At 38.7% G+C, this 13,217-nt stretch overlaps 1 protein-coding gene across 1 annotated transcript in view; it reads right to left on the reverse strand.

Annotated features, from left to right (window-relative positions):
- Window positions 1-13,217, reverse strand: part of LOC122813672 (zinc-binding protein A33-like) — a 176,851-nt gene that overhangs the window by 21,675 nt on the left and 141,959 nt on the right. Inside the window, exons 4-5 of the mRNA XM_044086116.1 lie at window positions 11,620-11,642; window positions 11,387-11,511 (exon numbers count right to left, since the gene is read on the reverse strand). Of these exons, the coding sequence (XP_043942051.1) occupies window positions 11,387-11,511; window positions 11,620-11,642 (148 nt within the window). The remainder of the gene's footprint in view (window positions 1-11,386; window positions 11,512-11,619; window positions 11,643-13,217) is intronic.

Consider the following 13,217-nt stretch of genomic DNA (forward strand, 5'->3'; position numbering starts at 1 on the left):
CTTGATGCATAAAAATTGAGATTTGGGGATGTTTTGGATGATGTGGTGAGGGTGATGGCTGGAAGCATGAAGTAGGGTATTAAATTGGGGAAATTTTCTAAAAACCTCCGTTTGGAGTGTGTTATCATCCTGACAAAGGATGTGAACATCCAAAAATGTGATTTGATTATAATCCCAGTTGAGTGTGAAATGAATCCCCCACTAATTTTCGTTTAGGTATTCTACAAATTCCATGCATATTCAACATCACCCCTGCACACCATCCAACAGTTGTATAAATAACATCGCCAGATGTCCATGTTATCCAGAAATATGTTGTGGTCAACATCATATATCAGTTGCTCTTCGATGTAGCCCATGAAATTGGGTGGTGTCTTTGATCCTGGATCTGACTAAATGAAGTAATGGTTGTAAATATTCTGTAAGGAAACCGGATAATGGTTCTGTCAAAGATCCTCGATACAATCGGTCTACCTGGTGGTTTAGTGGGATGTTTATTTATTTTAGGGAGTAAGTATAGATATTGTGATTTGGGGTCTGTTACAGTTAATTGGTAACCAACCCACTGATTAATAATACCTTCTTCCGGTGCCAGTTTCAGAAAATAATCAATATCTTTTTTGAATTTGAACATTGGATCCAGGGGCATGTAAATGTAAAATTGGCCATCAGACAGTTGTGTTGTAGCTTCTGCTTCATACATATTCCAATCCATGATGACCACCGCCCCACCTTTGTCAGATGGTAACACTACTAGATCATGATTGCTACTGAGTTTGTGTAAAGCTTCTTGTTCTTGTTTAGTGAGATTATGTTTGGTGTTACTATATACATTCCTGTTGAAATGTAAATCTTTGAGCACACACTCCTTGAATACTGAAACATGTTTGTCCATGGGTGGCATAAAGCTGGATTTACAGAAATGAAATCCAGTTGATCTTTGAGTTTGGTTTGCATCTGAAAAAAATAATTTGAGATTAAGAATTCTGCGGAATTCATGTATATCATTTACAACGGCATGTTCAGTGACAAAAAAGGATGGAACAAAATGTAGACCCTTGTTTAGTAATTTTATTTCAACATCTGAGAGAGGCTTAGAAGAAATGTTGTGTACATTGTTGGTGTTTAATGGGATAGAATCTTGTCCAAAAGTTGTTGGATGTTGTGTACCTCTATGGTGCTTCCTGCCCCCCCCTGTGTTTCTTGCCCCTAAAGGGTCAATACTGAGTCTTCTCTTCACTACTGGGGATTCCTGAGTGGAGATAGATTCTAGATCCATGGCAGAATATGAATCATCTCCTGACATCCCTCCCATGGGTATTCCCTTTGTTTCTTAGTATGGACCTGGTCTTTTCTTCTTGTTGATCTGTTTCCTGAATCTTGGAATTTGACACTCTTATTTATGCCAAATGGCTTACCTCTATCATAGTCTAATGTGTCCCTGTTAAATGTTTGTGTTTTTCTCTTTATCAGTTGTTGTTCCAAGGATGATAAATCTGTGGCCAAAATGTTCAAATATTTACTAAAAAAGGGTTCCCCTTCATAAACTTTGACTTCATTGTAATTGTTAGTTACTATAACAATGCACTGATCTATGGTTCTTTCATAATAAGAAATAAGGGCATCAACAAAAAGCATAGATGCTTTGTGTTGGGTCTGGACCCAGTCTTGAGATAATCTTTCGTCTACCTGACTTACCAAGGGTTGAGTGCAGACACATAAACCCCTAGGGGTGATGTCCTTAAGTTTTTATGCCTTGAAAAGTTTCTAGTGCCAAATATTAGCTCTAAGTGTTCTTTTACTCTTCGTAAGTTTCTGAAATAATGTTGCACAAAGAGTATCAGGGTCATCCCTATCTAAGGTTAGATTATCTGAACCTGATGGTCGTAGTCCAAAAACTGCCAAGTTGTCACGGTCTGCTGAGATGCCTTCCAACAACTTGGAAAGATCCATACTCTTAGTCAGTGGATGTTATTGATCCCTAAATATGAGGATGAAAATGACCTGGCTAGTAATGTTGTTGTAAAATAGTATTTAACAAACAAATTTGGGACCTGGAACAGAGAACAAAAATCAACCAGCTCAAATTAAGCTAGAATTTGTTGAATAATAAGATTTGTTAAATATCAGAACTATATGTCTAACCTGATAAGTATTATAGCAATCAATCTGTGACTAAAAAATACATCACATGTACTATCCAACCCGAAAACTAGGCATAATACAGTGGTTGACCAATTCAACAACACATTGATGTGATTATAAAATACAATAAGACAGTTTCCTTTGGATCATAGATTATGCAAAAATATATACAAGTATAGAAATAATAATGCAACTTAAGGCATAACAAAAAAATCATACTCAAGAAAAGAGAGTTCAGCAACACTGACAACCCAGCAATTACTTGAATACAAAGTACAGCCAACGTCTATCAAAATGAAGGTCAAGGAATGGTGTAGAAAACCAGCCCAATTACCTTCATTATCTTCTGAAAGCTGTATATATTAATAAATGGTCTAGAAGCTGTCAATACAGAGAAACACACTTACAATTTCAGCAGTCATTAGAGGGATGTAAAACATGGGAATGTAGCTGATAAAAATATGTTCAAAATGAGAACTTGATGTGTAGTACACCATGGACCATGGCCAACTTTCGTCTCTGCTAAGAAAGAGTCTATTTGTGTTTATTATAATATATTTTGGTCAGTAGACAAAGTTGTAATTATCCACAAAATGGGAATCGGTATGTTACATTCATTATAAGAGCTGACTGTCATCACTACTCTTATTTCTTACTTCCAATCGTTTTGTAGAAAGGGCTAAGCTGACTATTGTCTCTGCTTATATTAATTTGCGTGTTGACAATCATAGAATAGTTAAAAAGCTGTATAATGTTTGTTTATTAGGGTGTTAAGTCCTTACTATATATGTTTAGAATGTAGCAGATACCCTATCCCAGTATGCATCCCTCATAAATTATATTCAGTATATATACATTGTTTGGAAGAGTGTATATGCAGCTCCGTATTGGTAGTTACTGAAACCCAGTCACATAATAGTACCCGTCAACCCAAAAATGAATGGCTGTGGTTTGTAAAAACAATTGCTAAATGTACTCAGTAAACCTGAATATGAGTCTTATAATCACAATGATGCAAATCCCAATTTTAGCCGTTCAGTGATATGAGGAATTCTAAACTTAGTAAAATGTATATACTTCATGCATCTAAATCATGATAATCTGAGGTCCATAAATATGCACTACAATCAATAGTCATGTGCACAAAACATCATAAGGGGTCCTAAGACCTCAAATCCTTAGTGAAGTATAGAAAATAAGTTGTTAAGGGTGGATAAACAAAAGCACTCTGGTCATAGCTTATTACAATTGACAATTAGATATACAGAAAGCACATTTGTCTTGACAGTTACATATGCCAAAGAGCACATTAGTCCTTTCGAGAAATCATTGTTCAGGTTGAAAATGTCCTTTTTTGTGTATAATGTGATAAATTGAAAACAATAGTCACAATCCAATCACAAGAATGCCCAAAATAATAAGTCAACCAAAATTATCATTCTAAACACTTCCATGATCCGTAAAAAGTAGGTGGAACAGCCTGCCTAAGACACTGGTAGTTATTGTAGTTTGGTGTAAGCAAAAGTTCGATGGTTGTGCCGAACTTCGTATAAATCTCCTGATATAAAATGGCATTCATCGACAAGCACGCAGAGTTGAAAATATTCTTGCTTTAAGACTGGCATCTTAAACTACAAAGTCTAAGCAGTTAGTTTGCCAAAATCAAATTAAACATAAACAATAGTGTCCCTGCATCGTCATAAAATACTTTACTGCAAACAAAAGCACTAACAAATGTAGCTTGCATCTGTTAGCGTATAACAAAACAAGTATCATTCATCTTGGCCAGGATCAAAGACACCATCCAATTTCTAAATAGCATTAATGATACTCAATTGGATCCAGGTTGGCTTTTATGCACACTAGACGTAATCGCCCTATATACCAATATTCCACACTGGGCAGGATTGGAAGCCAATCAATTTTGGCTAGATAAAGCTGATTTATATGCTCCTGGATTCAACACCTTACTACTTTGTTTAACTGAACGTGTTCTCCCCAAAAATGTCTTTTACTTCCATGGGAAGTGTTACTGGCAGGTAATTGTTACAGCTATGAGAGCATCTTTCTATGCAGATCGCTTCATGGGCTACATCAAAGATACATCAAAGAGCAACTGATATATGACGTTAACCATAACATATTTCTGGATAACATGATCATCTGGAGACGTTATTTATACAACTGTTGGATGGTGTGGAGGGGTGATGTTGAATATGCACAGGAATTTGTAGAATACCTAAATGAAAATAAGTGGGGATTCATTTCACATTCAACTGGGATTATAATCAAATCACACTTTTGGATGTTCACATCCTTTGTCAGGATGATAACACACTCCAAATGGAGGTTTTTAGAAAATGTCCCCAATTTAATACCCTACTTCATGCTTCCAGCCATCACCCTCAACACATCATCCAAAACATCCCCAAATCTCAATTTTTATGCATCAAGTGCATTTGCTCTTCTGATCAAGCCTATATAACCTGAAGGATGATCTATCTCAAAGATTTTTGAACAGAGGTTAGCATGCAGACAACATACACAGGGCATGTTCCTTTGCAACTGGACAAGATCGAAAGACTTTATTGACATATAGTAAGGGACCCAAAAATAGTGACAATCATCCCAACCCATTTGTCTAGTTACAATGTATGGATGCAACACTAACAGTTTCAAACATATTGTAAATAACCATTGGGACACTTTGTTGGCTAACAAAAAAATAGCAGGAATGCTTTCCTCAAAATGTTTATTCTCTTAATGAATATAATAAATTCTCATTTGACTCACTATAAACATTTTATTCCACCTACTACACAACAAGTTACTTTGTTTGGGGATAAATTAGTTGGCAGCATTTCTTGTGGTCACTGTAGTGCTTGCATGCATGTTCTAAAAACCAAATAATTTACTAGCAGCAATACCCCACATGTTTATCAAATAAGATGCTCTGGCAATTGTAGCAGCGACTGGGTCATCTATTTGGCCACCTGTTTTTGCTCTGATTTTTATATAGGGCAAACATCTCAGCCACTAAGATTTAGGATCATTGAACATCTTAGTGACATCAGAAATAAAAGGATATCCAATGCTCTTTATAAACATATGATGACCCACAACACTGCTAAATTTCAATTCACAATTATAGATAAAATTCAAGGAAATAAATCACATAAAACAGGATGGCATTCCATTTTCAATGACAAAGAATCTTGCTGGATTGTCAGGCTGGGTGCTTTGTTTAAGCCAGGCCTTAATGAAATGAGCTAATTGTATGTACCAATCAGCTTTAAATGCTGATCTAACAATTTATTATTTAAATGAGATGTTAATCCATGTTAGTTAATGCACTGAAGAAGGCTTTATTATTGCTGAAACCGGTTTGCTTGTTTTGGGTAGCTACAATAAAGAATGATCTATTCTGAACATCTCCTTGGTGGTGGACTATTTTGTGTTGGCATATGTTGATGACAACCATGCCATAAGCAGGTGGCACAACTGTGGACATTCTGCAACAGTCTGCACAGTTGTCAGCTCTACCTGATATCTTAGGCCTCCCGTACATCCATCAACATGTCTTTGCCTGTATACTGGTTTGTTGTCTGCATCACAAGCCCAAGTGCACTGTCATTTATTACATTATATGTATAAGTAGTGTGTCACTGGTAATCAGGATATATTTGTAAAAACAGCAGTCATTCTTCTGATCTCAGTTGGTCTAGTGGTGTAATGCACTATACTGTAGTTCAGAGGGTCCTGGGTTCCATAGTTGGAGGTGTGTACATTTTTCCTGATGTTACATCAGTATACTGAATGATATACTTATAGAAACACCAGTAGCACTCCACAGATGAACTGGCCTAGTGGTCTAATACACTATACTGTAGTTCTGAGGGTACTGGGTTTAAGACTTGGCAGGGGTGATTGTTTTACTGATGTGCATAACAGTGTCAGAATCAGATAAGGTGATTAAAGCAGTTTTAAGTGGGTTTGTGCACCACTTAAACCTGTGCTATTTCCAAAAAAAGAAAATAAAAAAGGGAGTGATAGGTTAGTGGTGAAATGGGGGCAAGCAGGGGGGAAAAACAATATGAAAGGCAGGTAGGGAAGTGCAGGAAAGGACCATAGCTCTCCATTACTTGTACAGCAACAGCTGTGCATGTTGTGGACAATTTTGAATTTGGAGCCTCACATCCCACAGGAAGGGGTGTGGGCAACATAACTTTGTTGATTAATTGCTGGTATGACTGGTTGATGGCAGTGGACGTTGGGGGTGAAATGGAGAGCAATGTATGGGATGATATTTTTTTTTGTGTGGGATAGATGCCGCCTTTTTTATTGACAGAGTGGAATATTGGGGAAGGGTTGTAGGTATGTTTGGAGAGGTAAGTTGGGTAGGAGAGGTTGCATTTGCAGACAGACAAGACAGACAAGACAGCAGACAGGGGTGGTGTATAACACACAGGGGTGGTAAACACCTTGGAAGGGGAGGGTGTTTGGGAATCAGAGGACCAAATGCCCCCAGATGGAAACAGTGGGATTGAGCTCCCCACCCATGGGCAGTCACCACTGCCCCTTCATAGCCCCTAAGGTGGCTGTGCTGGGGGCTGAGTGCCAGGGCTGGCCTGCCCCTCCAGGTGCACCAGTCTGCCCTCATTCTGGCACAGTCAGTCATCCAAATTGCACTGGATAAACCTGCGCACCATCCCTTTGGAACTGAGTTCGGGTGACAACATCCTCTCTCTGCACCTGTGCCCGGGGGGGGCATCCCCTGAGGTGGTTCCACCCGAGGGTGGTGCTGGACCAGCTGAGGTGGGGATAGGTGGATCCACTGGAACTGGCCTGCCCAAGCATGCTATGGTGTTGAGGTTTGTCAAAGTGTATTGGTTAGTCATGAACAGAACATTTCAACGTTAGTTATAACAACATGCATGGGTGCTCCAGTTAAAACAGAAAAATAGAATTGCATAGCATACAGTACACAATAATAAATGGAATAACTATCATTATTGCAACAGCATGCCAGTAACAGTTAAGGCAAAAGGCCAATAACATAGGTATTTCAACAAGGTATGTTAGTATGCAACCATTATAATATATAACCAATAATATAACACAAGACCCAACATTAGGCTTTGAGAACAACAATTGTGAAAATAGAACCATACAAGTAGTATAAGAAAAATAATTTGTGATGCAGATAAGGGGTGGAGGGAGAGAAAGACATTCCATTACCAACTGTAGAGGCTATAGTTTTCCCAACAGTACTGCTCAGTACTCTACAGGTCTGCCCTTACTTTATGTCTACATGTGCCCTATAGCTTCTGCAACACATACATACCTCTCAAGCTATCCAGATGGGATGGTATTGGCCAAGCTGTAACACCTACAGGTACATAATTACCGGGGACTATTACATGTCAGTGAAACATATATGACTAACAAGGTGTACTCTGCACTGATGTTGTGTGAGTATTCTACTGGCATACTTCAACTGGGTTTATATCTATGTCCAGTGTTTTTGGTAGCAGTGATCACTATCTGTGACAGCGTGACACTTGAGAGACATGTACCATGCACAGTACAGACAGTTTACACTTATCCTGGCATACAGCCATACCAACAATAGACCATTTAATTTGTCTTATTAACTTGGAATAGTATTGTACTTCTTGTCATTTTATTTAATGGAGTGTTATCACCTTACTAATAAATGTTGTTTGCACACTACTACATCTGGACACAGACAGTAGTATACCCTTCATACAGCTACTACAGACACTTATTTACCTATAAGTCCTGTGGGGAGAAAATCTGTTAACAACACAACTGTTTCTATAAATAGTCAGCACTACTTGTCTGTTACTATAAATATATCTTAGTACCTGTCACAGGATTCAAACCCCAGTCTATGTGTGGCAAAATGAACAACATATATATTGCTTATCACACTGAGATACTGGGTCACTGGTGTGTGCTGACTGAGTGATATGTACCTAAAGCTCACCTGGTGAGAAAGTATGACCTGGTAATGTGGGTAGAGTGTCACACAAGACTGCAGTGACAGTTGAACATCCATGCATGAAATTCATGCATGACAGAGATAGTAAGTGAACTGTGTATTAATACTTTGAATGCAGGTGCACACAATTAACCCCTCATGGATGGGAATATGTGTGATCTGCACAGACCATATTGGGGTACTGGGTTGCCTACCCAACCCATATACATTTGCATATGGTATATTTGCAGTCTACAGCTATTACACTTTCATACTTGCCTGCATCAGTATACCTACATTCAGGGATGCATATAGCTGAAATGCAAAGGTTAACACAAGACAATCCTGGGAAAAACATATGACAATACCTTAGACAGTACTACTCCAGGTTCAGATCTTAATTTGTTTGTTTGTGTCTTTCGGCTTTTTCCCGGTCCGGAGTCACCACAGTGGAACTCCGGTCCACTAATGATTGGCAGTTGATTTTTACATACCGGCTTGCCAGGCCTGATGCACCACCTTCAATGAAGGTAGGCCCATTCACGCATGCCTCCACGCAGAAGACGCTTTAGCTGAGAATCGAACTGGACAGAGTCTTACGCAGCACCACCACCGCGGTCAGGTTCAGATCTGTAGATGTAGAGCTGTACTATAACATATAATGCAATATGATATTTGTTCTGCATTAAGATCTGCAGGTGCATTATATCTTATAGTACAGCTCCACATCTACACTTTAGCATGGCAGTTATTTATTGGCCAAACTTTGTTCACTTCATGGTATTATACCCATGTTTACTTCACAAAATATGTAATATTTGATTTCTTGAACAACAGCCCAGAATACACACAACAATTGGCAGAAGACAGATTTATTGAGGGTGATATGACACAGTGATTGGTATACATCTGACAATCTTTATTGTTCTACAGTTTAAATAATGCAGGCATTGGAAGACATCTGTTATCACACAATCTATGCAGTACTACCTTTATTTCTTCACAATTCTGACTGCAGTTGTACTGTATTTCCTGTAGATTAGGAATGCAGTTAATTTACTCCTTTCACATTTCCAATGCCAGTGTACTTTATTACCAGAACATGTAGTATTAATACAGTATACACATGTTATTCCCAAACATTATTAATGGTGTATTAACTTTCTTTATGTAACAGTAGCATGTTTCATGCCTTCATCTATATTGAACTGTACCTGGTAATACTCACTTATATCAGTCCAGGTCTATGTACACATTCATTGCAGTACACTCACAACAGACTATACCTACTGGAAGTTACTACTATACTCTTTCTTAATTAGATTACTATATATTGCAAGATATATCTGTACTCACCACATTCTCAGTGCATCCTGGCCCGGGGCCCTGCATGAGCCTCCAGGGTGCGAGCCCTCTCCTCTGCAGCTGTGTGGGGAAAACACACCATTATGCATACCTGTCTATCAGATATTCATACTAGAATTTGATAAATCACTGGTTCCTATACTTACAAACTTCTGAGGTATTGAGGTCCTGAGCATCTTGGATCCATTGGGCCAAGAGCCCCCCTTCCTTTGCTTCAGGTCATCATAATGATGATGCACCTGCTCACCAGTGTGGGGGATTCTAGTTGCAGTGATGAGGTCACGTGCCAGATAGTCCCAGGCTTCTGACTTGTATTCAGAGCTCTAGCACTGGTCCTGCAGCAGTCTGTCACTATGGTCTTTGACAAGGAGCCCAACCATGACCCTGGACTCCAAAATGCCCCAGCACTACACTTGGAAGTGTGCACCCTCTCCGACTCCAGACATTGCTCCTTCAGTGATTAAACTCCAACAAGTTCTGGCTGTATTCCCACCTGTTCAGCTTAAATTAGGCTGTTTTCCTGCCCTTTGCCATCATTGGGCCATTTGTAAAAATGCATTGCTTCACTTAGCATAGCGCAAATCCGCTGAGCTCAGCAGAGCAGTGCTTAAATTGGCAATGCTTTGCAAAGCTTAGCAGTGCACAAACTGGCTTAGCTGAGCTGAGGACTGCTTAAACAGGGTTTGCTTAGCAGTGCCCAAACCAGCTAAGTGGAGCTGCACATTGCTAAGCAGTGCTAAAACGGGTCCTGTTTAAGCACTGCTTGGCTTGGCTTAGCAGTGCTTTGCAGACCTTATGTAAGGGCAAACCACATAAAAAAAATATATTTGTCCATTGCTACTACTTTATTATTATGTGTCTGTATTGAACTTCTATATTTCCTGAACTTATATATTTTAATTTCTTTATTTTGATGTGTGTATTTTAGGTATTGTAGACTTGTATGTAACTGGCTCTTTTCTCCTCAAGTCTCCACTGATAATGGGCTTCTGGCCCAGCTGGACTAACCTGATTAACATATGTTAATACATACACCAATAAAATAAAAAATTAATTTATACAACTTTGCTTTCAGATGTAAAAGCTGATTGGCCTGTCTGTGCATTCAAACCGTGCACCTACTGCACACAGGGCCATGCCTCTAACCATTCAGCTACGTGGATATGATGACCTTTGCTATACATTTCTGTACAGCTCTCAGCTACATTTAAGCACTGCTGACACTGTGGCGCACAAACACACTCAGCTATGCTTAAACATGGCCTTTGAAGTTAATATTAAAAGTATCAAGTTTTTATTTTTAGATGTCTGGCACATGTCCATTGATAAGCACTGCACTGAGCTATGCAAACACACACAAAAAAATAAAAAAAAAAGGAAATCAAATATTTAACTTTTATATTTCAGTGCCATCTAGCACTTTGACAGTGCCGGGGATGTGTTACTCATCTCCAGACACTTTAACACATCCCCTACAATGATTCAGTAACCGTGTTACATGGCTCTCCCTCAGTAGTGCACCTTCATTAATATGCAAGATGCACTGCCAAGGGGGACCCACATACATGGCCACGGTACCCTCCATGTAGGACTTATACTATTCCTACACGGAGTTTATTAAATCCCCACATCAGTCTTTTATGAACATTTTTTTTCATGATAATACACAACATTACAAAAAGAAAAGCATAAAAATTACATAGAATCTGTAAGCTCCTAAATATAAAACATTTCTTGAATGTTTTAGCTTATATGGGTGCTATCAGGAAAGAAACTAAAAATGAAGGAATGTAATTGAAATGTATTGTCAGACAACTGCTGAATTTCAACAAGTTAACTGCAGCCAACCTTTTCAGAAATGGCTTTACTTACCAGGATTAAGGATAGATTTCATCTCCTTCCATACTCCATACTGCAGGGGACCTTTGTATGCCCCCACACAAAGATCACTGGCCATGATACCTTGTTTATCGGATAGGTTATGGCACTTTTTGATTCTGTGGAAAAAACAAGTAAATAAAAAAAACAGTTAAAGTACTGACAATCAAGTCAATACAGTCAAACAGAAGCAAAATTAAGAACCAGATACCAAATTGTCCACCTACCTCTCTGGTAATGACTTGATTTTCTGCATTAGAAAAAACAAAAAATATGTTGTAAAATTTATTGTGAAATATGCTCTAATTTAGAATATGATTTTATGAAGAAAACTGTTAACCAGTCAAAACAAATCACATCTTTTGTAACTTTATTGTTGTCACCTATATCTTCACTGTTCATATCACAAGTAATTAATTGCAGCGCATCCTCTATCCACTTACACTTCATTTTTTATTACATGAAAAGCTTTGCCAACATAATATAGGAATGATAAGGACAGAGCAAAGGGAATTTGAGGGAATATGATGTGATCATCTCAAAGGAACATTCTGAATGGATGCTGATGAGAGTGAAATGCATTTGCAGTCTCTATACCAAAACTAAAACCTCTGGCCTGACAGCAGCTGACTGATTGCTTTAGTTTCTGAAGCATCTTGCTAAGAATGTCCATTATCAGCCACACACAATAGTTTCCAGACCAATATCAAATAACTCATCAGATCTAGAATGCTCCATTCTTGTGTCACTTTTAATTTACATTGCTGCTTTTCACTTTCATGGGTTCATAGGTTCATAGGTGATTACTGGGCTAATGGCAAAACAGCATTTACAAGCCAAGCCAATAATACTCAGGATATGACAATATTGTATCTTAATTCCCCAGATATGGGATGGGGTAGTATCAGGGTAGTGGGTCTTTGGGTGTTGGAGCCCTGAGTTATTTTACAGATTGCCTCTGTCAATAAGGGACATGGGCAGTACCCCAGGAGTGAATTTATGGTTCCCAATCCATTTATCCAAATTCTTTTTGAAGAGAATGAGGGACATGCTCTGTTTTATGAAGATGGGAAGTTTATTCCATAGATGAGTTTGCTTTTAAGATACAAATTTGTCTCTCCAGCAAGTTCTTTCAGAGTCAAAAATGTTCAGGTCCATGGAATGGGTTCTCTTGTGTAATTTTTCTTGTGAAAATGTAACATTTTCTTCAGGGCTGGATTAGAGAATGCCTTGTAGGTGGTCAGGGATAAGTTCCTTCTCAATAAACAATATGAGACAGAATAAAGGGACAGGACCTTTAGTTGGTCTGTACATGACATGTGTCTTACACTTTGCATTTTTAGGGAGAATCCTCTGAGGGCTCCAATTGGTGTAAGTGCCTGGTTAGGTACACGCAGAAGAGAGCATTGACTCGATTATGGGTTTGATGAGGGCCAAGTACAATGGCACTCTGACTTCCTTTGATCTTGATGCCATGCCTTTACGTATAAGTTCTGCCAGACAGAAGGATTTCCTCATTACTGTAGCTACCTGGTGGTCAAAGTTTAGGTTACTATCTATCTGTGTTATTGGGTCTCTCACCACTGCATCTACTTTTAGGAGTGTGCTATCAATATTACAATCTGCAGGGCTATCAGATTACTGTAGGGTAAGATTATGCACTTTTTAGCATTTCATCTCAGACCATGGTTTTGGCATCAGTTGTTTGTCATATTTAGGCCTGTTTGTCAGATGTCAACGTCATCTGGGCATTCAGCGACTGCTACCAGCTTACAATCATGAGCAAACTGGGTGAGCCAGAGGCACCCAACTTTGGTCGTCACTT

Source organism: Protopterus annectens, chromosome 10.part0 (genome assembly GCF_019279795.1).
Source record: "Protopterus annectens isolate FY-2018-M chromosome 10.part0, PAN1.0, whole genome shotgun sequence".
In the NCBI taxonomy this organism is placed as follows: Eukaryota; Metazoa; Chordata; order Ceratodontiformes; family Protopteridae; genus Protopterus; species Protopterus annectens.